The sequence below is a fragment of the Camelina sativa genome, chromosome 3, assembly GCF_000633955.1.
Source record: "Camelina sativa cultivar DH55 chromosome 3, Cs, whole genome shotgun sequence".
NCBI classification, from domain to species: domain Eukaryota; kingdom Viridiplantae; phylum Streptophyta; class Magnoliopsida; order Brassicales; family Brassicaceae; genus Camelina; species Camelina sativa.
The window spans coordinates 14871833-14896349 of record NC_025687.1 but is presented as its reverse complement, the minus strand read 5'-3'; the positions used below and the strand labels follow the sequence as shown (position 1 = coordinate 14896349).

At 38.3% G+C, this 24517-nt stretch overlaps 3 protein-coding genes and 1 long non-coding RNA gene across 4 annotated transcripts in view; 1 reads left to right on the top strand and 3 right to left on the bottom strand.

Annotated features, from left to right (window-relative positions):
* LOC104777128 lies at nt 11392–14421 on the top strand. Its single transcript, XM_010501338.2, has 5 exons — nt 11392–12468; nt 12586–12704; nt 12813–13472; nt 13559–13898; nt 13988–14421. Exons 1-5 carry the CDS (start codon nt 11680–11682, stop codon nt 14300–14302), a joined length of 2223 nt encoding a protein of 740 aa, XP_010499640.1. The 5' UTR covers nt 11392–11679; the 3' UTR covers nt 14303–14421.
* LOC104777127 lies at nt 14636–15791 on the bottom strand. The gene has a single exon (XM_010501337.1). The coding sequence runs from the start codon at nt 15743–15745 to the stop codon at nt 14825–14827; it is 921 nt and encodes a 306-aa protein (XP_010499639.1). The 5' UTR covers nt 15746–15791; the 3' UTR covers nt 14636–14824.
* On the bottom strand, nt 22017–23075 carry LOC104777126. Its single transcript, XR_766221.2, has 2 exons — nt 22640–23075; nt 22017–22562 (listed from the first exon to the last, which is right to left on the bottom strand). It is a non-coding gene; the product is annotated as an uncharacterized LOC104777126 (long non-coding RNA).
* The window catches only part of LOC104778978, a gene marked incomplete at its 5' end in the record, with an annotated part of 860 nt that continues 348 nt past the window's right edge, over nt 24006–24517 (bottom strand). The window contains 2 exons of the mRNA XM_019240208.1: nt 24006–24233; nt 24324–24494. Coding sequence (XP_019095753.1) covers nt 24150–24233; nt 24324–24494 — 255 coding nt within the window. The remainder of the gene's footprint in view (nt 24234–24323; nt 24495–24517) is intronic.

The following is a 24517-nucleotide window of genomic DNA, read 5'->3' as shown; positions in this document are numbered from 1 at the left end:
ATCACTGTGGATATCCGAATCCACCAGTAGGTTATTGGTGCACCATGCATTCCTCGAACCCTGGTCCCCACCCTTTAACAACCTTCCCACAGGACAAGTTGCCACCAATTGATCTGCAGGGCCACCCTTTAACAACCTTCCCACATGACAAGTTGCCACGGGACGGGTTGTCACATGCAGGTCAATTGGTGGCAACTTGTCTTGTGGGAAGGTTGTTAAAGGGTGGGGACCAGGGTTCGAGGAACGCCTGGTGCACCAATAACCTACTGGTGGATTGGGATATCCACAGTGATGGGTTAGGATCGATGCCCTGCAGGGCCAGCTTAGGGTCCGTTTGGGCGGCTAGCGGGGGGCTAGTAGGGTTCACGGACGGTCCGTTGGGGCAGCTAGCGGGGGGCTAGTGGAGTCAACAGGACCGGTTGTTACAGCAGTGAACAAGTCTACGGTTAAGTTTCGCATAAGGAATGAGGGTATGAGACAAAGAGTCCTAAATCGTGGCATGCGGAATATTACTGATCTCCCGATGATAGTTTCGAAGTGGACACCGTTCGCTGAAGAAGCACAACCTGCTATGAAATCTATACCTTTATGGGTTAAGCTTAAAAATATCCCTCCAACTATGTTTACGGATAAGGGTTTGGAGTTTTTAGCGAGTGCGGTGGGGAAACCTCTACGGCTGCATCCTAAAACAGAGGCGTGTGTTAGTTTTATTGAAGCTCAGATAATGGTGGAAGCTGACTTGACAAAGGAGCTTCCTAAAGAGTATGTTTTTATGGGAGAAGAGGAAGGAGAATTAGACACTGTCATCTGCTATAGTTATCCTTGACTACCGCCGCGGTGCTCCCGTTGTAAGAAGTGGGGCCATCTTCTGCCTACTGGTTTGTCTCATGGGGAGTTACTCGTCAGTGAGAAGCAGGTTCAGTAATCACCAGTTGGGGTCGCAGCTGTTGTTTCGGCTCCATCTCTGGCTCACCATCACACTGTGGACGAGGTTCCGTTAACAGTGAGGGAGGAAAATCTTGAGAATGATGTTAGTGCAGACGATGAGAAACATACTGAGGGGTGGCAAACCCCAAAAACGGGTCGTAGCCCAAATAAAAGAATTGTTTCTTCGACATCCGATGTGGCCTCTTTGCTCTCAAATTCATACTCTGTTTTGGGAGCTGAAGAGGAATATCAAGCAGGGACAAGAGACGCTGATGATCCCCCCTTCTCAGGTTATACAAGCGGGTGTGGCTAATCCAAATGTTACAATTTGGCACGCCGATGGCGGCACTCAGTCACGGGATACGCAGGATGAGGTTCTTTTACAACCTTATTTACCGCGTAGCTCAAAAACTGCTCACAAGATAGTCTCAAATTTGCTTGCTCCTACTAAGAGTAGGAAACCTCCCTCGCAACATTAATGTCTGGGTTCTTTTGGAATGTTCGTGGTCTAAACAAATCTTCAAAGCATTCCATAATAAAACGGTAGGTGGAGAGTAATGATTTTCAGTTTGGGTGTTTGCTTGAGACTCGTGTTCGGGAGAGGAAGGCTCAGCGGTTGATGAGTGGTCTATTCCCTGCATGGTCGTTTCTAACTAATTATGAATACAATCGTTGGGGGCGTATCTGGGTTATGTGGAAAGGAAACGTGAGGTTGGATCCATTCTATAAAAGTGAGCAGATGATCACCTGTTCAGTGACTTTAGAGGGCCAGGCGGCGTTTTTCTGTTCCTTTGTATATGTGTTGAATACAGTGGAGGCTAGGAAGGAATTGTGCAAGAGATCAAAGATCATTCGGACTCGCCTATTATGCAGAATCAACCTTGGATCCTGATGGGGGATTATAATGAAACACTCGATATGGTCGAACACTCCAAAGTGGATACTAGTCCAATGGTCACAGGGGGTATGCATGATTTTCAAGCTGTTGTCAATCACTGCTCTCTGTCGGATATGGCATCTCATGGTCCTCTTTATACCTGGTGCAATAAGAGGGAGAACGATCTTATACTTAAAAAGCTTGATCGAGTGTTGCAGAACGATGCTTGGGAGCGTTCTTACTCGCAGTCGTACAGTGTGTTCACAGCGGGTGGTTGTTCAGACCATTTGTGTTGTCGTATTGAGATTCAAGGAGAGGTTGCTCCTACTATGGCACGTCGTCTCCCTTTTAAGTTTGTAAATCTCTTAACTGACATGGAGGACTTTAAACCGCTGGTGGGAGCGTATTGGCAGGAAACAGAACCTTTGTTCTTATCTACATCCTCTCTGTTTTGTTTCTCCAAAAAGCTTAAAGGTCTAAAACCAGCTCTATGGTCGTTGGCGAAGAGACGGTTAGGGAATCTTGTGCGGAAAACGGTGGAGGCTTATCAAGTATTATGCCAAAAACAGCAGGCCAATTTGACTAGCCCGTCCCCACGGTTGATGGAGGAGGAGAACACTGCTTTTAAACGCTGGGAGTTTTTGGCTAGTCTTGAGGAGAAGTATATGAAGCAGAAGTCAAAGCTTCATTGGCTGCAGGTGGGGGATAGAAACAATAAAACATTCCATCGTGCGGCAAAAGGCAGGGAAGCAGTAAATACTATTAAGGAAATTCACTGTCTGGATGGTCGTGTTGATAACGATGGCGATAGTATTAAATAAGAGACAGAGCGGCACTTCAGGGATTTCTTGTAGGCTGTTCCCGCAAGTTTTGAATGAGTCACGGTGGAGACGCTTGAGCAGTTGTTACCGTTCTGTTCTACTCCTATTGTTCAGACACTCCTCACCCGTGTGGTCTCTGGTGATGAAATTAAGCATGTCCTCTTTTTCATGCCGAGTGATAAATCCCCAGGACCTGATGGTTTCACTACATAATTCTTTAAAGCTACTTGGGATATTTTGGGGCAGGAGTTTGTGCTAGCTGTTCAATCTTTTTTTGCTAAGGGTTTCTTACCTAAAGGGGTCAATGCTACAATACTTGCACTTATTCCTAAGACGAAATCCGCAAAGGAGATGAAGGACTACCGTCATATCTCTTGCTGTAATGTGCACTACAAGGTGATTTCGAAAATTCTTGCCAATCGTCTTAATAGGTTACTACCAAAGTTCATATCTAGTAACCAGTCTGCTTTTGTGCCATTAAGATAGACATTTCCAAGGCATTTGACTCAGTTCAATGGCCCTTCATGTCCAAGATCTTTACGGCTATGCATTTCCCGCCAATGTTTACTCACTGGATTATGTTGTGTGTGTCTATAGCATCATTCTCCGTTCAGGTTAACGATGAACTTGTGGGGTTTTTTTTGCAGTTTGCATGGTCTGCGTCAAGGGTGTGCGTTATCGCCGTATCCATTCGTTATGTGTATGGATGTGCTCTCCAAGATGTTAGATAGGACAGCGGGCGAGCGCTTATTTGGTTACCACCCGCGGTGTCAGATATTGCGACTCACTCATTTAAGTTTCGCGGATGATCTTAGGGTTCTGTCCGATGGTAAGTTGCGCTCTATTGAGGGAATCTTGGTGATGTTTGATCATTTTGCCAAAATGTCCGGACTCATGATTAGTTTAGCGAAATCGACCATTTATATGGCTGGCGATACTTCTAATCCACCTCATATGCAGCTTCCCTTCACGGTAGGTTGTTTACCGGTTAGTTACCTCGGTCTTCCTCTCGTTACCAAGAGACTCATTGTAGTGGATTGTTCACCTCTTTTGGAGCAGATTCGCAAACGTATTGGTTCCTGGACTGCTCGCTATTTGTCTTACATTGGTCGGCTCAATTTGATATCTTCTGTTTTGTGGAGTGTCTGTAGTTTTTGGATGGGTGCTTTTCGCTTACCTTGTGCGTGCATTTCTGAGATTGATTCGTTCGAAACAGAGATGAGTACTAAAAAGGCTAAGGTGTCCTGGGAGGTTGTTTGTAAACCTAAGGCTGAAGGGGGTCTCGGTTTACGATCTTTGAGAGAAGCAAATTTGGTGAGTTATTTACGGTTGATCTGGCGGTTAGTGTCCCAGGGTAACTATTTGTGGGTGGAATGGTCCTCAACTAATCTCCTACGACAAGTTTCGTTCTGGTCAGTTAATAGTTCAACCAGTTTGGGCTCCTGGATGTGGAAAAAACTTCTAAAATATCGGGATCTTACAAAAACTTTTTATAAAGTGGAGGTTGGGAATGGAGAGCGTACTTCTTTTTGGTATGATAAATGGTCAGATTTGGGTCCTTTCATTGATATTGTGGGTGACAGAGGGGTTATCGATTTGGGGATTAGTTGCCACAGTTCACTTTCGGAAGCTTGGACTAATCATAGGCGACGACGGCAACGATCAGAACAGCTAACCGTGTTGCAGAACGCTCTGCATTCTCAATGGCAGCGACGTCAGGAGAAACCCGATCAACTATTGTGGCGAGGTAAGAATGATGTTTTTAAGCACAAGTTCTCAACTCGGGACACTTGGAACCATATACAAACAACCTCTGCCACGGTATCATGGCATCGCGGTGTTTGGTTTAGTCATGCTACTCCGAAGTTTTCTTTCTGCGCTTGGTTGGCAGTTCAGGATCGTCTTTCAACGGGTATGCGTATGGTGGCCTGGAACGGGTGGCTTGCGGGTACTTGTATCTTATGCCATTCTGCTATGGAAACGAGATCATCTGTTCTTTTGCTGCTCTTTCGTTTCGGAAGTGTGGTCAGCCCTGTCCAAAGGTCTTCTAGGTGCACGTTATACAACGGATTGAACAACATTGCTTGAGCTCATTTCAAACTCTCAGCTCCACAGGGTCGATGGGTTCCTCATCAGGTATGTCTTCCAAGCGGTGGTCTATGCTGTATGGCGTGAGCGTAATGGGCGTCGCCACGGCGAAGTTTCGCACAATGCAGCCTCTCTTAAAGACTGGATAGAGCGGCAAGTTCGTGATCAACTACTTGCCATTGGTCTCTTGGGTGATCGGCGGTATGATGAAGCATTCCAAAAGTGGTTACACTCTCGACAATCGTAATCTAATTTTTTCGATTTTGTTATGCAACTAGATCCTAGCTTTCTATAAACTGATGCACCAGTTGTAATAACGTTTATTTTTCTTTTGAATATAATTTAACATTTTATTCAAAAAAAAAAAAATAACAACATAACAAATATATCTTAGTGAATTATGGTTTTACGATGATATAGATAGTTAAATGTGATTACTAAAGTGAATGTCTAACGATGAAATTTCTTTTAGAATATAAAATTTTCAAATATTAATAATCATTTGGAAAAAAATCATTTAAGAATTTTAGTAATTTTTTTGATTTTATCATTTCAACACATGTATTTTTGTAATGCATATGTCAAAACGTAAAATAATTTGAAATAAATTATAATTTATTAGAATGAATCTTCAGTTATTTGATGAGAATGTCTCTATATCTTTGTATATGCTTTTATTTTATGAGTTTCACTCATTTAAAATTGATTAAGACATGAATTAAAAATTAGTACTTATGAGATAACAACATAACAAATATATCTTAAATAATGTTGATACAGTTTTTGCGAATTATATTTTGTTAATTTTTATTTGTATATTCAGTTCTTACTAAGATATAGATTCGATATGATGTATTAATTGTATTTGATATAAAATATAAAGTTCTATGCATTAAGATGAAATGCGTAATTAAACGTAAAATATTGTTTATTATGATGGTCTAGATATTTAAATGGTACTCCCTGTCTTATAAGATTTTTTTGGAAAAAGCACAAAGATCAATAAATGATAAATATTATGTCATTTATAAAACATCAACCAATAGGAAAATACATAGTTCAAATAGTAATACATTATTATATTAATAAATATTATAAATAGAAATTTGAGAAAATATTATAAAATAGAACAAAAAAAACCTTAAAACTCTTATATAATGGAACTGAGAGAGTATGAAAATGAAATATGAGAGGTTCATATTCAATATTAAAATGTTACAAGATAAAATCTAAAAACATGTAAATTACTACTTAATTATTCTTAATATTTTTTTTATTAATTTTTACCCGCGTAATAATGTGGGCCTTATCTAGTAAATCTATAAAGTTGGATATTGTGATTTTTTTTTTGCTTAACGTACGTATTATAGAGTATTTCAGTATATATGTAGTATGTGTAGTTAATTCCGTAGACCACATTGTAGTTACTTATATATAATAGAGCTATGAGATTATAAAATTAAATGGTTAAAGAAGCTTATATTTGTGATATTTACCTTTGAATAGCATGAGAAGTTGAGCTTTGTGGTTTTCAGGTGATAAAAGCTAATAGTGACAAAAAGTAGATTTCTGAAATTTACGATTGTTGAGATACATCACACATATAAGCTTATTGCTGATTAAATTAAGATAAATACATATATATATATATATATATATATATATTATTTGATTTTAAAAGATACTAAAACTAGATGCTTTAAAGATATATAAACTATAAAATTAATTTAGTATATACATACATATATATCTTTTTTTTAAGATAAACTAATAATTGTAATTTTTTTTAAGTCACTTAATAAACCTACAAAATATTATATAAGTCCATGTGATTTCACAAAATCATATATGTTTAAAAAACTTAGAGATGCATCTCTCATAAACACATAAATTAAAGAAATAATTGCATTAAAATGGTTCAAAAATATTTATGTAGTACACAAAATGTACATACCATACCACTTATATTTTATTATGACGCTATTTACCTAGCCCTCAAGGTAAATTGAAATTCACATTTCTTTATGAACATGCTCATTTGTAGACTGTAGGTTTAGATTTTTTTTGTTTTAGAGGGTTTTGATGGATGTTGTGATGAATATGGTTGTGAAGAAATTTGGCACCTGAAAGATATATATGGAAAGCTTATTATTTATGTCAAAAAAAAAAAAAAAAGATTAAGAAGCTTACATTGAGTCCATATATGTGGAAGGTTCATCTTCATGTCAGCCTTTAGAGCTCTCAAATAGGCTATGCGAGTCTCTTCCTCCACACATTGGCGTATTATGCCAGGGTTCAAAAAATATGTTTGGCACACCATGCAGAGTGGCAGAGTAACAGACTGTGACACCATTTGGAGCATGTACCTGTTAAAATAGGACTTGCACACTTGGTGTCCACAGTCTGTGGTAACAAGAGGGTGAATGGCAAAACAGTGCTCACACCAAGTCAGAGATTGCTACAAAAGAGAGAGAGAGAGTCATGCTCAGCTCTGATTCTACCAGTACCACCAAAAAATGATTTGGTCACACAAAACTTCATACATTAAAGACAAGAAGAATAAACTTACATGAACGGCAGCATTGAGATTCAACGGCAAAGGACGAGCCACATGATGAGTGGCAAGACTGAGTCTCTCGTAGCCTGGTCGATGAAAGATAAGGAGCTTCGCATCCCAACGATAATGAAGGAGGATGTATCCACAAATGATGTCAACTAGATGTATCCACAAAGAAGGATGTCTCATCATTTGGGGGAGATGCGTGTTGGAGACCATCTTGCCGTAAAGGGATCTAAAATCACCTCCATTAGTTATATTTGAGGAGTGTCTACAAAATTTTCTATAATTAATTCTAATATTATTTAATTGTTAAGTGTCTTAAGAGTATCAAAATATGTCTTAAATCTCTACTTGAAGACATTTTTGTTCATTTTTGGACACTCTTAAACAATCTAAAAACACTTTGGATTAAATAATATTAAAATTAATTATAAAAAAGTAAGTATACACTCACAAAAGAAAATAACCAATGGAGATGGTCTAAGGTACCTTCAATTCATATGTTTGTGCTTAGCTGATCAAACATGTTAGTATTTACTTTTCTTGAATCTCAAACTTTTGTTGTGTTATTACCTTTTATTTGTAAGGTAGGTTCAAGTATCGACCTGTTCAGTTTAGGGAACTTGGAATGCTTGCTGGAGGTTCAGGTATGTTTACATTTGCGTTTAATGTTGTTTCGAAACCAATGTATCTGTTTCAAAACACAATTTATTTCGTATTTGTGAAGGTCGCTAGAGAAATTCTAGAAACCCCAACATACAAGACAAAGGTGCACCTCATTTACGCCAATATCACATACGAAGACATTCTCTTAAAGGTATAACGCTTCTCACCAGTTGATTCTTATGCTTCGAGAACAAGTTTTGCGTTTTCATATTTTATTACATAAAGAACAAGGCTATGACTGCAAAGCTTGAAGCTCTGGGATACTCTTCGGAAATGCAATGAACAAGGCTATGGCTATGGCTGCAGATCTTAAGATGCGGGCCACCGCCAATGAACAAGGCTATGGCTGCAAAGCTTGAAGTTCTGGGATGCTCTTTGGAAATGCAATTCCAGTTATGATCTACATCTCTGCCTTTGATTACTCCAGAATGAAACTTATTTTCATCTGATTAACAATGTATCCCAAGTATAAAATATTAAGAAAAGATTGTGTCTTAACTGAGTGAGAGTTGTATTTGTGTTGGAAAGCTTCATAAACCCTTGTCCGTTTTTTGTTTTGTTTTTTTTAACAAACAAATCATTGTCCGTTATGGGTTTGAATTCCAATTGAAGTATTAATTGACTGGTTTACGAATTGTGTTAGACGTGCGGTTAACATATGCCGTTTTGGTACTCGGCTAGTGTGAGTGGTAGACATACTGACATGACCCTGCCCTGTTTGTTTTGGTATGTTGCTACAAAAGATTATTAAAATATATTTGGTAGAATGATTTAACGAACTTATAATTAAGGCAGCTTTTACAAGTCTGCTTTTTCTTTTCCAAATCTTTTTTTTTAATATATAATGCTTTATGATTTTTTTAGTAGATTACATGAAGTTGGCTGTACCTCAATTTTTTACATGCAGAACAGCAGAAATACAAATTTATTTTCTCTATTTTCTATCTTTATCTTTGTAAAGTTTTTTCCTTGATTGACATATACTCATCACTCATGTTCTACTAGATTAGGACCCGCCCGATGTGCGGATTTAGAGTTTTTAAAATAAAATAAAATTTAACAAATAATATAAAATAAGTATTTTTAGTAAGTAAAAACTATCTATAAAAGTAAATAGATACATCGAGGTGTCCAATGTAAATATCTGGTGTAAAAGGTGCGACTCTGCGGTTGAGACTATTAATCACATTTTTTTTAATGTCCTCACTCGTGGGAAATTTAGGATTTATCTCTAACTCCGGTCTCATCAGAGGGTTTTCCTCATGAGTCGGTGTACTCAAATTTGGATTTTGTTTTCTGGAGGGATATCTCTCAACAGGGTGATCCTGATCAACTTTTTCAATTACCATGATTTTTATGGGCAATTTGGAAGACCAGAAATAATTTTTTTTTAAAGGTTTAGAGATCGAGACGAATGATACAATTGTTCAGGCTTTGGGCGATAAGTTAGCCTGGGAAGATGCACTCTCTTTTAAGGCGGTCATGTCGGCTCCATCTCCGTCCTTAAATGTCCACGTTTCTTCACTTTGTTGTCAAATTGATGATTCTTGGAAAGCAACCAATGAGCATTCATGATTGGGCTGGTGGTGTTGCGTTGGTGAGGAGCGAACCTTGTTGTTGGAGGCCAAGTGTCTAAGAAGGTGCCCCTCCCCCCTGCATTAAGAGTTAGAAGCGTTGTTGTGGGCCATGGAGCGGATACGTGTTGAGTTACTCACTATGGTGCATTCTCCTGAATATTGGCCATCCTTCTTCAACTTGCTCGATAAGTTTAATTCGCTGGAGTTTTTTCCACTACTCTCCATCTCTTGGATCTCGCATGCGACAAATTCGAAGGCAAATTGTCTTGTCAATGCTTCGCATTCTCTTATCTCTAAAGTATCTTTTGTAAACCCTTTTCCTCTGGCTTGGGCAACTAACCGATAAAATTCCTTTTAATTTATTGTTTGGTTGAAAAGAAAAATATATACACTTTTAGTTAAAGAAAATAGTTGTAGATGAGTTCAAAAGTATTAAAATTAAATTAAAATATATATATATATATATATATATATATATATATATAAATATTTAATTCTTTTTGTAAGTAAAAACAATGTATAAAAGTAAAGAGATAAAATTTTAGTCATAGAAAATAGTTGTTTTGTTTCTTTTGCTATAATATACTAATGTATATCCATTTACAAATCTACTGTCTACATTACCACTAAAAGTTTATTTGTACACACAAATATATTTTACTGTTAAAATATACTCTTTAGTCTTAACTACTACCAACAAATTATCTTTTTGAACACGTTAAATAACCTATTATATGTCTCTTCACTCTAATCTTACATACTCCTATCATATATATTACAATAGCAGTCTTTTGAATAAATTATTTGATTGGTGAAAAAAATATGAGACGGTTTATTTTTTATTTTATTTTTCAACAATCTTTTTCTTTATGTAAACGTAAGTATTTACATTTTTTCAGAAACAGTAACTAATTGTATAATTTTCACAATTATTTTTTTATCTTATAAAAAAAGTAATATTGTTTTTTGTAATATAGCAACTAAAAATTAAAATAAGTAAACAATATTACAATTTTGAATTTTATGGTATATATAGATATAATTTATCTTATAATTTGATTTTATATAAAATTAGATTTTATTTTATCTATTTACTTTTATATAAAACTTTTTTATGTTAGGTTTTGAATTTTTACATTTTATTTTTTAAAATTTTAATAATGAATTGACATGTGTCAACATCTGAATAATATAATTGACACGTGTTAATGAGTAATTTTGTCATCAAGATTTATATAAATGAGTAATTTTGTCATCAAAATTTATATAAAAAAAATTAATAATAAATTGACATGTGTCAACATCTAAATAATATAATTTACACTTATCATAATTTTGTTAATGAATTATTTTATCATTAAATCCTATATAATAAGATTCTAAAAATGTATAGTGTTTACTATACTAATATTTAGTTCTTCAATTTGATTAAATGATATGGCATTAAAAAAAGTGCATGGTTCCCAGTTTCCCACTCACCAACGGCTAAATCTCCCAACGGCTCCAATTTGACTATCGCATTTATGAGTTAGGAGCCTTTATCACCTTTAATAAACTCAATATTAGTATAGTAATCAAATGCTCCTTTTTTTTGCCATTACTAATTAAATGCTTTTACCAATATAAATGACAAGTGTATACAGAAACCGTTTAATTTATTTATATTGTCAAAATTTATACTCCAGCTTTTTTTATAATTAGTTTCTTTCCATAACGATATTTTTCACTTTTGGCCACGGAAGCTTTTTGTTTCCCTCGAGCGTACACCTCATATATTTATTCTCTTATTTTACAGACACGTTCCCAAGTTTAAGGGACAAAACAGAGCGATTTTAGGACAACACATATTTGTGTTAGCGGTGTTTTGGAAACAAAATAAAACAAAAAAAGGTTTGTTTTACTAAACAGATAAGAACAATACTGTTTCATCGGTTTTGTTTCTTCTTCTTCTTCTTCTTCTTCATTCATTCATCCTCGTATCTCCACCACTTCTTCTTGTTCTGTTTTCCTAACGGAGAGAAAAATCTGTGTTTTCACTAACCCAAACCTAATTTCTCTTTCTTTATTCTTCTTCTTGTAAGAGAGAAACAGAGTTGTTCCTCTTTAACTCTCATCGAATATAGGATGGTATTTTGATCCCCTTGTGTTCGATTCTGATTAACAATGGCGTCTTCTCAGGTGGAGATACCTTCTCCGTCTCAGAGATACGGGTTTATCCTCAGAGACCGTAATCAAAACGCTGGCGTTTTCCAGAAGAATCTGAAACCTTCTCCTCCGATGAAAAACAATCACGAGCTCGAGCTCTTCAAATCTCATCATGTCTCCGACGAGAACTTGGTCGATTCTTGGATCGAGACTCATAGTAACAAGAACAATCTTATTCGATTGGCGGAGAAACCAATTGTTAGAGCAGAGCGTGTCCTTGAATCTCCCGTTGAACATGGCGGTGCTTCTTCTTTGGTACAGATGTGGGAGGCGAGGCTAAACCGATCCAACGCCGGAAACTCACCGAGCAGTGGGCGCTGCTCGGTGAGTAGTAGTCGGAGCGATTCAGGACTTAGTAGTGTTCAAGATTCGATCGATGGAGATTCTGAAATGGCTAAAGAATCCAACGTAGCAGAGGCTACAAACCCTAAACCGACGGTGGATGTTGAATCTGAGAGCAAATGGGGACGAGTCGCTGATCTAGTTCGGAGGCTTGGCATCGAAGACAAGAAGCTAACCACCGGAGATAGTGGCGGCGACGGTGGACTCTCGATTTTAAGGCCTTGTAGCAGTTCGTCGTCGTCGGAGAAAAGCAGTTTTCCGGTGGTTAGTTTCTCGCCGAGGATCCGAGGACGGCAAGCGTTTACCGATTTGCTTATGCAAATGGAACGTGATCGCCACCGTGAGTTGGATTCGCTTCTTGAACGCAACGCAGTTTCTAGGTTTACTCAACGTGGTCGTCTCCAGGTAAAAGTTATATTTTTCACTATTTTGATAAACGCCCAATGTTTTTGTGACTTTTTATAATCCACTCAATACTTTTTTTTAATTACGATATCGTCCGGTTATGTTTCTTGTAACCAGTCAATGTTAAAGCTAAGGAGCCTCAAACGTTGTCTTTTGATACAAGATCGAAACCTGTCTAACGCAAAACCAACCGGACTAAACCGGATCGAATCAGGCTCTGCAGTTCTGAATTTAAGGTTTATTTCGTAACCTCTGTTCTTAATCTTTTCCTAAAAGGTTCTTGATTTTAGTTGTCAGCATTTGTTTATTTCTGATTCTTGATCTTTGAATCTATCGCAACGCAGAGAGAAATTTCGTCCAAATGCGTTGAAGACCGTGGCTGCAGAAGATCAGAGGAAGGATCATCATAGATCCGATGAGATGAGTATTAAAGCTGTACAAGTAACTACCGAGAACACGAGGTTGCAAAAAGGCGGTGTTACTCCAGAAGCTTTCTCCAAAGAGCGGTTGAACATCCGTGACAGCAAGATAGAGGAAGCAATGTTATGTAGTAAGAAAGGAGAAACTGAAAATGCAATAGTTGAATTGAAAAAGAATTGCCTTCAACTGCAAGAAACAAGAGAAGTAGAAACAACTTGCAGTGACGGCGAGGCTGGGAAGAAAGAAGAAGAGAAGACAAGTGTGATCCCCTGCATAACTCAGGAATCGTGGTTAAGGCAGAATCAAAGTGAGAATTGTATGCAAGAAACTCAAACACAAGGTGTGTTACATAAGAGTAATGAGATTGATCAGTGCCTTGAGAGACACGAAACATCATATCTAAATGGATGGGAAGAACAAGATGAGTATGAAGATGAGCAGTCTTATTATGGAGAAACGAACAATGATTGGCTTAGCGAAATATCTCGGCCACGAAGTTACTGGGAGGAACTGAGGAAGTCGAGGTACCTAGAAGTAATGAACACTCGGTCTGAAAAAGAGGACATACGCAGACTCCTTGAGCGGTAAGTAACCATCAAATTCAGCAAATCATTTTTGCTCTTAATTGCCAAACATTGACTTAGAAAATGTGTATTTCCACGTAATACAGAGGAACGGTGACAGATTTCCTAGAGAGCGGGTTGCGAGAGAAGATCGATAATCTCATGATGTCTCGTGTGCAGTCACACTCCAACAGGCACTCTAACCAATGGGAATTCCAACAAGTAGAAGAAGAGGCAGAAGAGACAGAAGAGACAAATGAAATCGAAGAAGAAATCAAAGAAGAAGAGTCTTTAACGGAAGGCAAAGAGCAAGACGATAGAGATGACTCAAGCCAATCATCATCTTCATCACAAATCTTTGCATCATCTCCTGCAGGATCATGGAGTTCTCAAGACACTGGAGTTACTTCCACTCCTATCTTGTCTGTTCAAAATCCTCATTCACCTGTGAGTCTTCATCGATTTCTCATTATACAGTAGAAACTTGCAATCGCACTAGCGGTAAATATCATTGAACCGCTTAAAAACGTTTTCAGGAAATGGAGCTGATAACTGGTATGAGATCACAGATCCAACAGCTACAGCAAGAAATGTCGGTTTTGCGAGATTCAGTCAAAACGTGTTTGGATGCAAACGCTAGCTTGCAACAGAAGGTTCATCGAGAAAACCCAATGAAACGAAAATGCTGCGTCTGCGACGATACGCAGGTTGAGGCGGTTTTGTACAAGTGCGGACATATGTGCATGTGCCTGAAATGTGCCAACGAACTACATTGGAGTGGAGGGAAATGTCCGATTTGCCGAGCTCAGATTGTGGATGTTGTTCGTGTCTTCTTCGATACAAGGAACTGATTTTAAAACGCTGACTATTTCACTAATCGTATTATACTCTCTTAATATTAGGTTATGTTACCCGACATTGTAACCAAAGACTTTTGTCCAGTTTTATGAAGCTTTTTTGATCTCCTTAACTTTTGCAACCACTCTTGTAACCATACTCTTCATCGGTTTTGATACTTAATAGGACTCGAATGACCTGAATACACACTATAAATTGGACTATGAAAGTGAACAAAATTACTCTAATAATGAAAGCTAAAGATTACAGGAAGCTAAAAAAAAACCCTCAAGAATAGGAGATTTTTAAAGTCAGAAACAGAGCTTTTTTAAGCAAACACGAAAAAATGAGTTTTGAATTATTTCATTATCATCGATTTTGATTTCTCAAAGATTCAACAACCCCTCTCTCTCTCTCTCTCTCTCTCTCTCTCTCGATAGATATTTAGTATTTACACAGCCTTACGAACTCACATTCATATACACATACATATTAGAAAAAAAACTCTCTGTGTTCTGTTTTTGTTTCCTCTCATTTCATGCGTTTTGTGCGGTCAAGAAAGTATTGAAGTCATCTCTAGCCTTACGCAAACGTGGAGTGATACAAGTCCGCGGAGAAGTAGGGCAAGAAACAGAAGCGGACGAAGACGAAGTCGAGAATCTTACACGACGTTGCGGTGAAGTCTCAGCCGATCTCCGGTGATCTCTAGTACTCCTCGTTTTCAAAACGCTTCTTAAAGCCAAAGTCTCTGTTTCTCTATCGAACAAGAAACCAGAAGTCACCGGTTCTTGCACATCTCTTCCTCTGTTTCCTCCTCTGCTGTTGCATTTCGTCATCTCCACGGGGAAATCATGAAACAACCGACCGTTATCTTGAATCAGAGCGGTCGTCGATGCCCAAGAACCACATTCGAATTTCTCGAGCGAGGCGCGTATGGAAACGGTCGAATTCGTGAAGGAAGAAGCTCTGATCATCTTCTTCTCCATAGAATCTTGTCGTTTAGAAGAAGATCTAACGGGCTTGTGCTTCCCGAATCCAGGTAGAGACAAGCAGAAGGCGTTACATTTGAAATCTTCTTCCTTGTAGAGAATCTTCTCCGAGTAATGTGTTTTCCTCATAAAAAGGAATGATTCTTGGTGGCTAAGCTTCTTCCGGGTTCTCATTGGCTCTGGGAGCATAGGAAACGGAACTGCTGAGTCTCTAGGAGGAGGCATGGCAGGCGGCAGTACCATTCTGAAGCTGTCGTCTCTTGTCGAGGAACGGGAGAAAATAGGACTGATTGATTTCTCGTTCTCCAAAATTGCCTTCTTAATCAAGAAATTTATATTAGTGTTAGGGTTAGGGTAAGGGGTTGTGTTAGGGTTTTCTCCTGGAAAAACACTGAAACCTTGCCACTCATTATCACTCGAATTATGAGCTAAACCATCTTCAAACGCAAGCATTGCCGGAGGAGGCATAACTAGATTTGTCAACGGAAAAAAAAAAAGAGATTAGATTTTGAGAGATGGGTTTATAATTTTCCGGGTAAAAAATATGCGGAGGATAGAGATATAAGTAGTAGGGAATATAAAAGAAAATGGGAAGCACGTTGATCATGGCAAAAGTAGTGACTTACATGTCGGTACTTCTATCTTTGTCCTCAGATTTTGACATGTGGTTACTATCATGCTCCATGTGTGTGTATCTATGCGAGAATATTAAAATAAGATGAGATTTTAAGGAACAAAAAAGATTATTTGATTTATTCAGTTTTAGGATGTTGGATGGAGACGTATGAAATGGTTTGCACGTAGTTCCTGACCTGATCGTTTTGAGTTGACTTTACCTTCGTGTGAGTGTTCCTCTGTTTCTCTCTATAGGTAAGTAAGTCAACACTTCTGTGACATGTGAATATTAGTTCTACTTCCAAAACGAATCCAAGATTTACTCTTGGAAAGCCAATAACATACGAAGTAGTACAAATTAAGTCATATTTGTGCTCGTGTGAACATGGTTATCGAACTTAATTATCATTTGATCTGAAAAATCTCAAGCACCTAGCTAATACATTTTACAAAAGGTTTATGAAAGTATTAATTGAGCCTATTTTTTAATTTCCATAAACTTGTCTATGGTTTTTTGGCCTACAAATCACGGAAACTGGATAAACCAATATGAAAATCCAATTGTTCAATGTTGACAATGACAAACGTACGGTTCTTTGAAATGTTTCACACTAACCAAATAAACAAAACGTAGATTTGTTCACTGTAAAAAAAAAACTGCTATATTACTATTGCTTACGTTTTGTAGATTCTTAATTATTTTTAGCCCAGACCTTCTATAGCTGGTTTCACCCTCGTAAATTCAAGATATATGATATCGTACGACGGCTGGTTCAACATCTTCAGAAAACAAAACACAAAGCACACATCCAAATAACCCACAAAACACACATCCAAATAACTCACAAACTACAAATACCACTGTCCCACAGCCTTTCATGTAATCAATCTTAGGACCAAACTTTTTTACCTCAGCGTAAAACGCCGTTGGTGAAATGCCGGCATTTGCCATAACATTATACTCGGTCCGTGAAAGGCTCAATATTAAAGGATCAAAGAACTAAATATGTTCTCTGAAAAATGAAATAGTCTGAATAATTTATTGATTAAATCAAAGAAAAACAATGGCTTTTATACAAGCCTTACAACCACAACAGAGAAAACAAAGGAGCTCAACTCTGAAACAAACTACAACTAAAAAATGCTTATTCAAACTCCTAGAAACTCGCTTGACTTATTCTACTTCAGACTTTGTCAATATCCAACAAATTCCTCCCCTTAAACTGAAGCATGCCTGCAGCAGTTTAACCTTCCAATCTTCGAACTCCAAGGCACTTCCTAAACTTCTCATACTGTTCAAGCTTGATAGGCTTAGTCAAGATGTCTGCAAACTTATCATCGGTTCCACAAAAAACTAGCTTCATAACACCTTCATTCACCAGGTTGCGTAAGTAGTGAAACCTTACATCAATGTGTTTTGTTCTGCGATGCATGACTGGATTCTTTGATAATTTGATCGTTGAGCTGCTATCACACATAATGTCCATACACCCTTCACTTAACAGACTCAACTCCTGCAACATTCCTTTCAGCTAAACACAGTGACAAGCTGCATGGGTTGCTGCTACATATTCTGCTTCAGTAGAAGATAATGTAATGATGTCTTGCTTTCTTGAACTCCAACATACTGCTGCTCCATTCAGTAAGAACACGTATCCTGAAGTACTCTTCCGATCGCCAACGTCTCGAGCATAATCACTATCTGTGTACCCCACTAGATTCATGGTTGGTGATCTCCCATAGAAAACTCCAAAATCCAAAGTTCCCTTTAAGTACCTTAGTACCCTCTTTGCTATCTGCATATGCTCTTCTTTTGGATATGCCATGAAATGTGCAATCAAACACACCACAAACATCAAGTCTGGTCGTGTTACTGTAAGATACATCAGAGAACCCACAAGCTGCTTGTAGAGTGTTGCATTGATGTTACTGCTTCCCTCCTTCGTGATGACAGTACTAGGAACAATTGGATCTCTTACTGAGTTGCAGTTCCACATCTTGAACCTCTCCAAGACTTCTCTTGCATATTTCTTCTGGTTTATGTGTATCCCATTACTATTTTGATGTACCTCCACTCCAAGAAAGAACTTCATCTTTCCCATGTCAGTCATCTCAAATTCTCTTTGCATTGACGATTTGAATTCAGCACATAGCACTTCATCATTTCCTGTGAATATCAGATCATCAACATAGAGACTTACCACTAGGATTTCGGTTTCTGTTTTCTTGAAAAACAGAGTGTGATCATATATGCTTTTCTCAAACCCCTCCTTCTTGAAGTAGCTTTCAATTCGACTGAACCATGCCTTTGGAGCCTGTTTTAACCCATAGGGAGCTTTTCTCAGACGATAAACTTTATCTTCCTCCCCTGCTCTGAGAAACCCTTCAGGCTGCTCTACGTAGACCTCTTCTTTCAATTCTCCGTACAAGAAAGCATTCTTAACATCAAGCTGATAGACATGCCAACCATGTTGAGCTGCTACTGCCAAGAGACTCCTCATCGTATCCCACCGAGCGACTGGTGCAAACACCTCCGTGTAATCTACTCCAGCAGTTTGAGAGTATCCCTTTGCCACCAGTCGAGCTTTGCACTTCTCCACTGTTCCTTCTTTGTTGAAATTTTTCTTGTAAACCCATTTAACACCAATTACTTAGGCGTGTTGTGGCAGAGGGACCAGCTCCCACGTTTGATTTTTCTCAATGGACTTAATCTCCATTTTCATGGCTTCTCTCCATTTGTCTTCCTTCTCAGCCTCGTAGAAATTCATTGGATCATCACTTGTGACAAAGAAGACAAAGTTCATCAAATCCTCCTCTTCACTCACCTCATCACCGGTTACAAAGTCTCGCATCCAACCAGGCTGTTGTCGCGACCTTTTTGATGGATCAGTCTGGTTGTTTGCTCCAGCATATATAACCTCTGCTGGTTCTGCATCATCACTATATTCTACTTCTGCTGGTTTTGCATCGTCACCATCCTCTACCTCATCATCGGTATCTTCTTCTTCAAACATATCATCATCTCCCCAGGCTAATACACTCTCCTCCGGTGCGCTCACATTCCAGTCCTACTTTGCATCTTCTTCAAATACGACATCTCGGCTGACAATGATTTTCTTGGCTACTGGATCATAGAGACGATATGCCTTTGATTCATCGCTAACTCCGAGAAGAATGAATTTGTGACTACGATCGTCGAGCTTTATCCTCTTCTGCACCGGAATGTGAACATGAGCAACTGACCCAAAAATCCTGAATTAATCAACCTTCGGTTTGATTCCCGACCACCTTTCTTAAGGGATTTTGTCTTTTACTGCTTTAGTGAGGCTACGATTCAGAACATGTGCCGTCCATCTCACTGCATCTGGCCATAAAGATCGTGGCATCTCCTTCTCTGACAGTAGACAGCGAACCATGTTCATAATTGTGCGGTTTCTCCTCTCTGCTACTCCATTTTGTTGAGAAGTGTAGCCTGCAGTCAACTGTCGTTTTATGCCCTGCTCTCTGCAGAACTTGTTGAAAGCTTCAGAGGTGAACTCTCCTCCCCTGTTTGTACGCAGCCCTCTGATGACAATTTTAGCTTCCTTTTCGACAGAGTTTTTAAAAACTTTGAAAGTGTCGAAGGCTTCTGCTTTCTCTGCAAGAAAGTGGATCCAGGTCGTCCGGGAGAAATCATCAACAAGCACAAAGAGATATCGTTTACCACTGTTTGAGGTTGGAGTAATTGGCCCACGGAGATCCGCATGAATCAGCTCCAATTTCTCTGTTGCTCTCCACTTGCTTTTCTTTGCAAATTTATCTCTTTGTTGCTTTCCAATATTGCAGACAGTGCACACCTTTGTCTCCTCTCCGAGAGTTAGTAAACCTTGCACCATCTCCTTCTTTTGCATGACATGAATGGACTTGTTGTTTAGGTGTCCGAATCTTCTATGCCAGAGAGATCCCAAATCTTCATCTTCTACCTTGAGACAGCTTCCTCAGACGGGCTTCTTCATAGCATTCACCAAGAACATCCGGTTCATGGTCATGTGTGTCTCCACAATCAATCCTCTTTGAGAGTGAAAAATCTTACACACACCATTCTTGATCAGAATAGTTAGCTCCTTCTCTTGCAGTTGTCCAACGCTCAACAGGTTATTAGTGAGGTTTGGAACATAGTAGACATCGCTTACCACTTGAGTGATTCCTTCTACTTCCATTCTGATTTTTCCTCTCCCCTGGACCATCAACCTTGTTCCATTTCCCAAGCGAACTGAGTGCTTGACGCTTTCGTCCAACTCCATAAACCATGACTTCTCCCCAATCATGTGGTTTGAGCATCCAGAATCAAGGAACCACATTCCTTGCTCTTTAGTGTTGCACAAGTCTGAATGTGCCATTAACAGGAGCTCTTTTTATTCATCAAACTCCACATAATTGACACCTTTCTCTGCACTTGTACATTCAAACTGGTAGTGTCCCTGCTTTCCGCATCGGAAATAGTTGATAGCAGATCTGTTCACAAATGATCTGCCTCTCCCTCGTCCCCTGTTACCACCTCTTCCTCTCTGGGGGTTCCATCTTCCTCTTCCTCTTGCCTCATTTTCGACTTGCAGCACTTGCTCTTCACTTCTCTTCTCGATCACCTTATTCTCATAAATTTGCAGTGAGGCCTGCAATTCATCAACTGACATACGATCGATGTCCTTAGATTCTTCAACGGAACAAACAACGTAGTTGAAGTTGTCTGTGAGACTACGAAGAATCTTCTCCACAATTTTGACATTTTCAATAACTTCACCACAGTTCTTCATGTCATTCGTTGTTGCCATAACCCGAGCAAAGTATCCGGCCACTCCTTCGCCAGATTTCATCTCCAGGGTTTCAAAGGTTTTCCTTAACCTTTGAAGCTGTGCACGCTTCACTCTAGCATTTCCTTGATGCTTGGTTTTCATGGACTCCCACAACTGCTTAGCCGTCTCCTTCTGTGTGATTGTCTTGAGGATGGTTCTGTCAATCGATTGGAAGAGATAATTCTTGGCTTTGAGATCTTTGAGATTTGCTTCATCAAGCTCCTTTTGTTGTGCTGGGGTGGGAGCTTCGATACTTCTCAGGCTATCAAATCCATGGTTGATGACACACCAATACTCTTTGGATCGAAGAAGGTTCTCCATGACAAGGTTCCAGTGGTCGTACTCTCCATCAAACTTTGGTACAGCCGGCGTAGTAAAGCTTCCTCCGTCTGCCATTCTCTCTTAAGTGTTTTCCTCTCAAACACTCACGGATCTTTGCTCTGATATCAGATAAAGGATTACAGAACTAAATATGTTCTCTGCAAAGTGAAATAGTCTAAATACTTTATTGATTAAATCAAAGAAAAACAATGGCTTTTATACAAGCCTTACAACCACAACAAAAAAAACAAAAGAATTCAACTCCAAAACAAACTACAACTAGAAAATGTTTATTCAAACTCTTAGAAACTCGCTTGACTTATTCTACTTGAGACTTTGTCAAATATCCAAAAAAAATATGGCCAAAGCTCGAACATAACATTTTACCAAAACCAATCATTTAGAATGGAGAAACACAAAAAAAAAAACTACAGAACATAGATATATAAATTAAGAAGCTTATGTTAGACACGGAGGTATGACGGATTCATATAAACTTTAGCCTCTCTCTTTCTATGTTTCTTTTTTTAAAAAAAAAAAAAAAAAAAAATGCATGACTTTCGTCATGGCTTATGTAACACCTTATCAATAAATTAATGGGGTAATTGACTAAAAACAAAAGAAATATATATTAAAAACAAAGCTTATGTTTCAGTCTTAGGTATGACCGGTTCATCATATACACCACCACAAGCGTATGGGCCGAAAAAAAAACAATCGGCATGATATCCATTGTGTGTAATTTATGGCTTATGCAGCAAGCTCTAGTCCGACAAAAGACTGGACAAAGAAAAACACATATAATAAAAGAAGGACAGAACAACTGACCTACCACACAACTGTCGAGCATGAGAGAGGACATGAATCAACGTTCCAAATTTAATTGAGCCCCATAGTCCTTTAATTTTAACATTCCAATTTATCCTTCGTATTATTAACATGCATGGTATTATTATTATCGATATCGTACGTTTTACTTTACGTGGATTACTTTTCTTCCGAGTATAAAACTTATAAATTATGCAATAACAAGAAGCATCATGATTCATCTATAGTAACAACAAACATTAACTAGAAATAAGTTGAGCTCACAAATACTCAAGATTCGACATTGAGGCTTAATTAAACGATTTTTGATAAAATAAGATTTGATGAACTGCAGCGATATCCGCTGTTGGGAAAGCCAGCGGCGGGAGAAAAAGAAAAGTTGTGCGTGGACGATATGTTACAGAGATACTACGGCGAGCTGGGGCGTTGGCAGATGATATATGTGTTGACGTCTCTAGCATGGGGACTAGAAGCTTTTCACGCAATGATAATGATATATGCCGACCAAGAACCCAAGTGGAAGTGTGTTAGATCGGATTGCTCAGTTGGATCTTGGTTTTGTGATATGGATTCCGGTTCATGGCAATGGAAAAATGCCAAAAGCATTTCCACATTGGTGAAGTGGGGGGGCAGGTTGATTTGCGGTGAGAAGTATAAATTCGGTCTCGTTCAAGCCCTCTTCTTGACATCTACACTAGTTCAAATTAGAGTCCAAGAAAATAGAGTTGACAAAAGAAATATAAAATACAAGATTCATAAGGCTAACCGATCATGGCGAAAGACGAGGGCTTAAAAAGAGGGTAGATACTTTTTGTATTATGTTCATGACCATATATGAATCCGGATTTATATCACAAATCCAGGATCCAACCGAGCAACTCGGTCCCAAACGCTTCAAATTGGGTTCTTGGTCCGCATATATCATCACCATCGCGTGAAGGCTTCTAGTCCTCACGCTAAAGACGTCAACACAAACTGCTTCATCTGCCAACGCCCGAACTCGCCGAAGCATCTCTGCATCATGTCGTCCACGCACAACCGCTCTTGTTCTTCCGCCGCTGGCTTTCCCGGCAGTGGTGGCCGAATATCACTGCCGTTCGTCAGTATCTTATATATTTCAATTTTTATATATTATGAGGTTTCTTTATTCTATACTACTATATATAAAGCGAGAAGGGATGCGTTGCAACTTGCACATTAAATTATTAGGTGTAGTAGATGTAGGTACACTGGCCACTCTAAAGTCTCGCTTAGCTAAATTAGCTTCATGTGCATGAGTGATCATTTTCATTTGCTTTTGTGGAGTGTGGACCATGAAATGGCACAGAAGATCGAATAAATTCCACGAAAATTGCATATCCACGAAAATTCCATGATGGCAAATAGCTAACGTGAACCAACTTTTTCTCTCTTTTATTATGCTTTAATTTTTCTTATGAGTATAAGAGACATTGAAGAATAAATTATGTGGTAAGTTATCATTGATAACACATGAGAGGATCCGATCAGTCGATCACATTGATGGTAAATCTAGACACAAACAGTTTTATTCTAATTAACAAACAAAATCATATACATTAGATGTTCCTCTTCCACAGATTAATACATCAAATACTTACCATGATATAAACCTACATCTAATCATATAATAAAATCAGTGGAATTAGTGTTGCATGGTCTAAAGAAATGAAAATAGTAAAAAGTACATTTGTGGAATTCGATATTTACAATCACATAATTTTAGTTCAAGTATGTCGTCTTTCTGAGGTCCCGTCTAGCTCTTTCCCTGGCCTCAACCTCGACCTTAACTCTATATGTTTTATAGGCTTTGGCTTAGGTAAATATTTGCCATCTTACCATAAGAACCGCCTCTGTTTTCAAGTTTTCATAGGTGCGTTGGCTCTGATGTTGGCCCCTTACTGGTTTAGCTAGTACTACGATTCCTTAGCTTTGGTTTTACTTTCTCTCGATTTTCTATAACTCCCGTTCATCTACGTTTCCTTTTGATGATCTATATAGGAAACAGTTCTTCTATTAACATACACACTTCACTTAATTGGTTTATTATACACACTACTAAAACGTTCCTTAGTTTGTCAAACTGAAATGTAAAGGTAATTAGAGACTCTAGCTGCAAAATCATTGATACAAATTGGCATATTGACTACGTTTCCTTTAATCAAAAACTCAAAACTCAAAACAACTTAACATCTCTAACTGCTAGAAACCAAAAGCAACCTTCTCCAAAAGAAAAAAGCTATCGTATCGATTCTTGACTAATCGGAGCTAACCTTCTTATCGACACTCGACTTACTGAGGATCAGAACTCCAATGGTAATCGATAAAGCTCCTGCAAACCACTGCCAATAAATTGGAACATATTAATTAGCCTATTATCCAACAAAACATAGCATAAACACACACATTTTTGCCAAGATCAAAATACTTACGCGGAAGGATAAAGATTCTTGAAAAAGAAAGAGACCAGCTAAACCGGAAGATAGGAAATTAGCAGCAAAGTTTGTAACAGTAGCTTGTAAAGACGAGAGAGCTCTTAAACTGTTTACATAACATGCCCACATAACCACATTGCACATTACAACTAACCCATACTTGATCACCTGTCAAAGATCAAAACTTTTTT

Excerpts from the sequence above, each read along its gene's own strand:
- LOC104777128 (XM_010501338.2), top strand. The coding sequence starts at position 11,680 with ATGGCGTCTTCTCAGGTGGAGATACCTTCTCCGTCTCAGAGATACGGG. Across the intron at positions 12,705-12,812 it reads TCTGCAGTTCTGAATTTAAG|AGAGAAATTTCGTCCAAATG; the intron begins GTTTATTTCGTA and ends ATCGCAACGCAG. Across the intron at positions 13,473-13,558 it reads ATACGCAGACTCCTTGAGCG|AGGAACGGTGACAGATTTCC; the intron begins GTAAGTAACCAT and ends CACGTAATACAG.
- LOC104777127 (XM_010501337.1), bottom strand. The coding sequence starts at position 15,745 with ATGCCTCCTCCGGCAATGCTTGCGTTTGAAGATGGTTTAGCTCATAAT.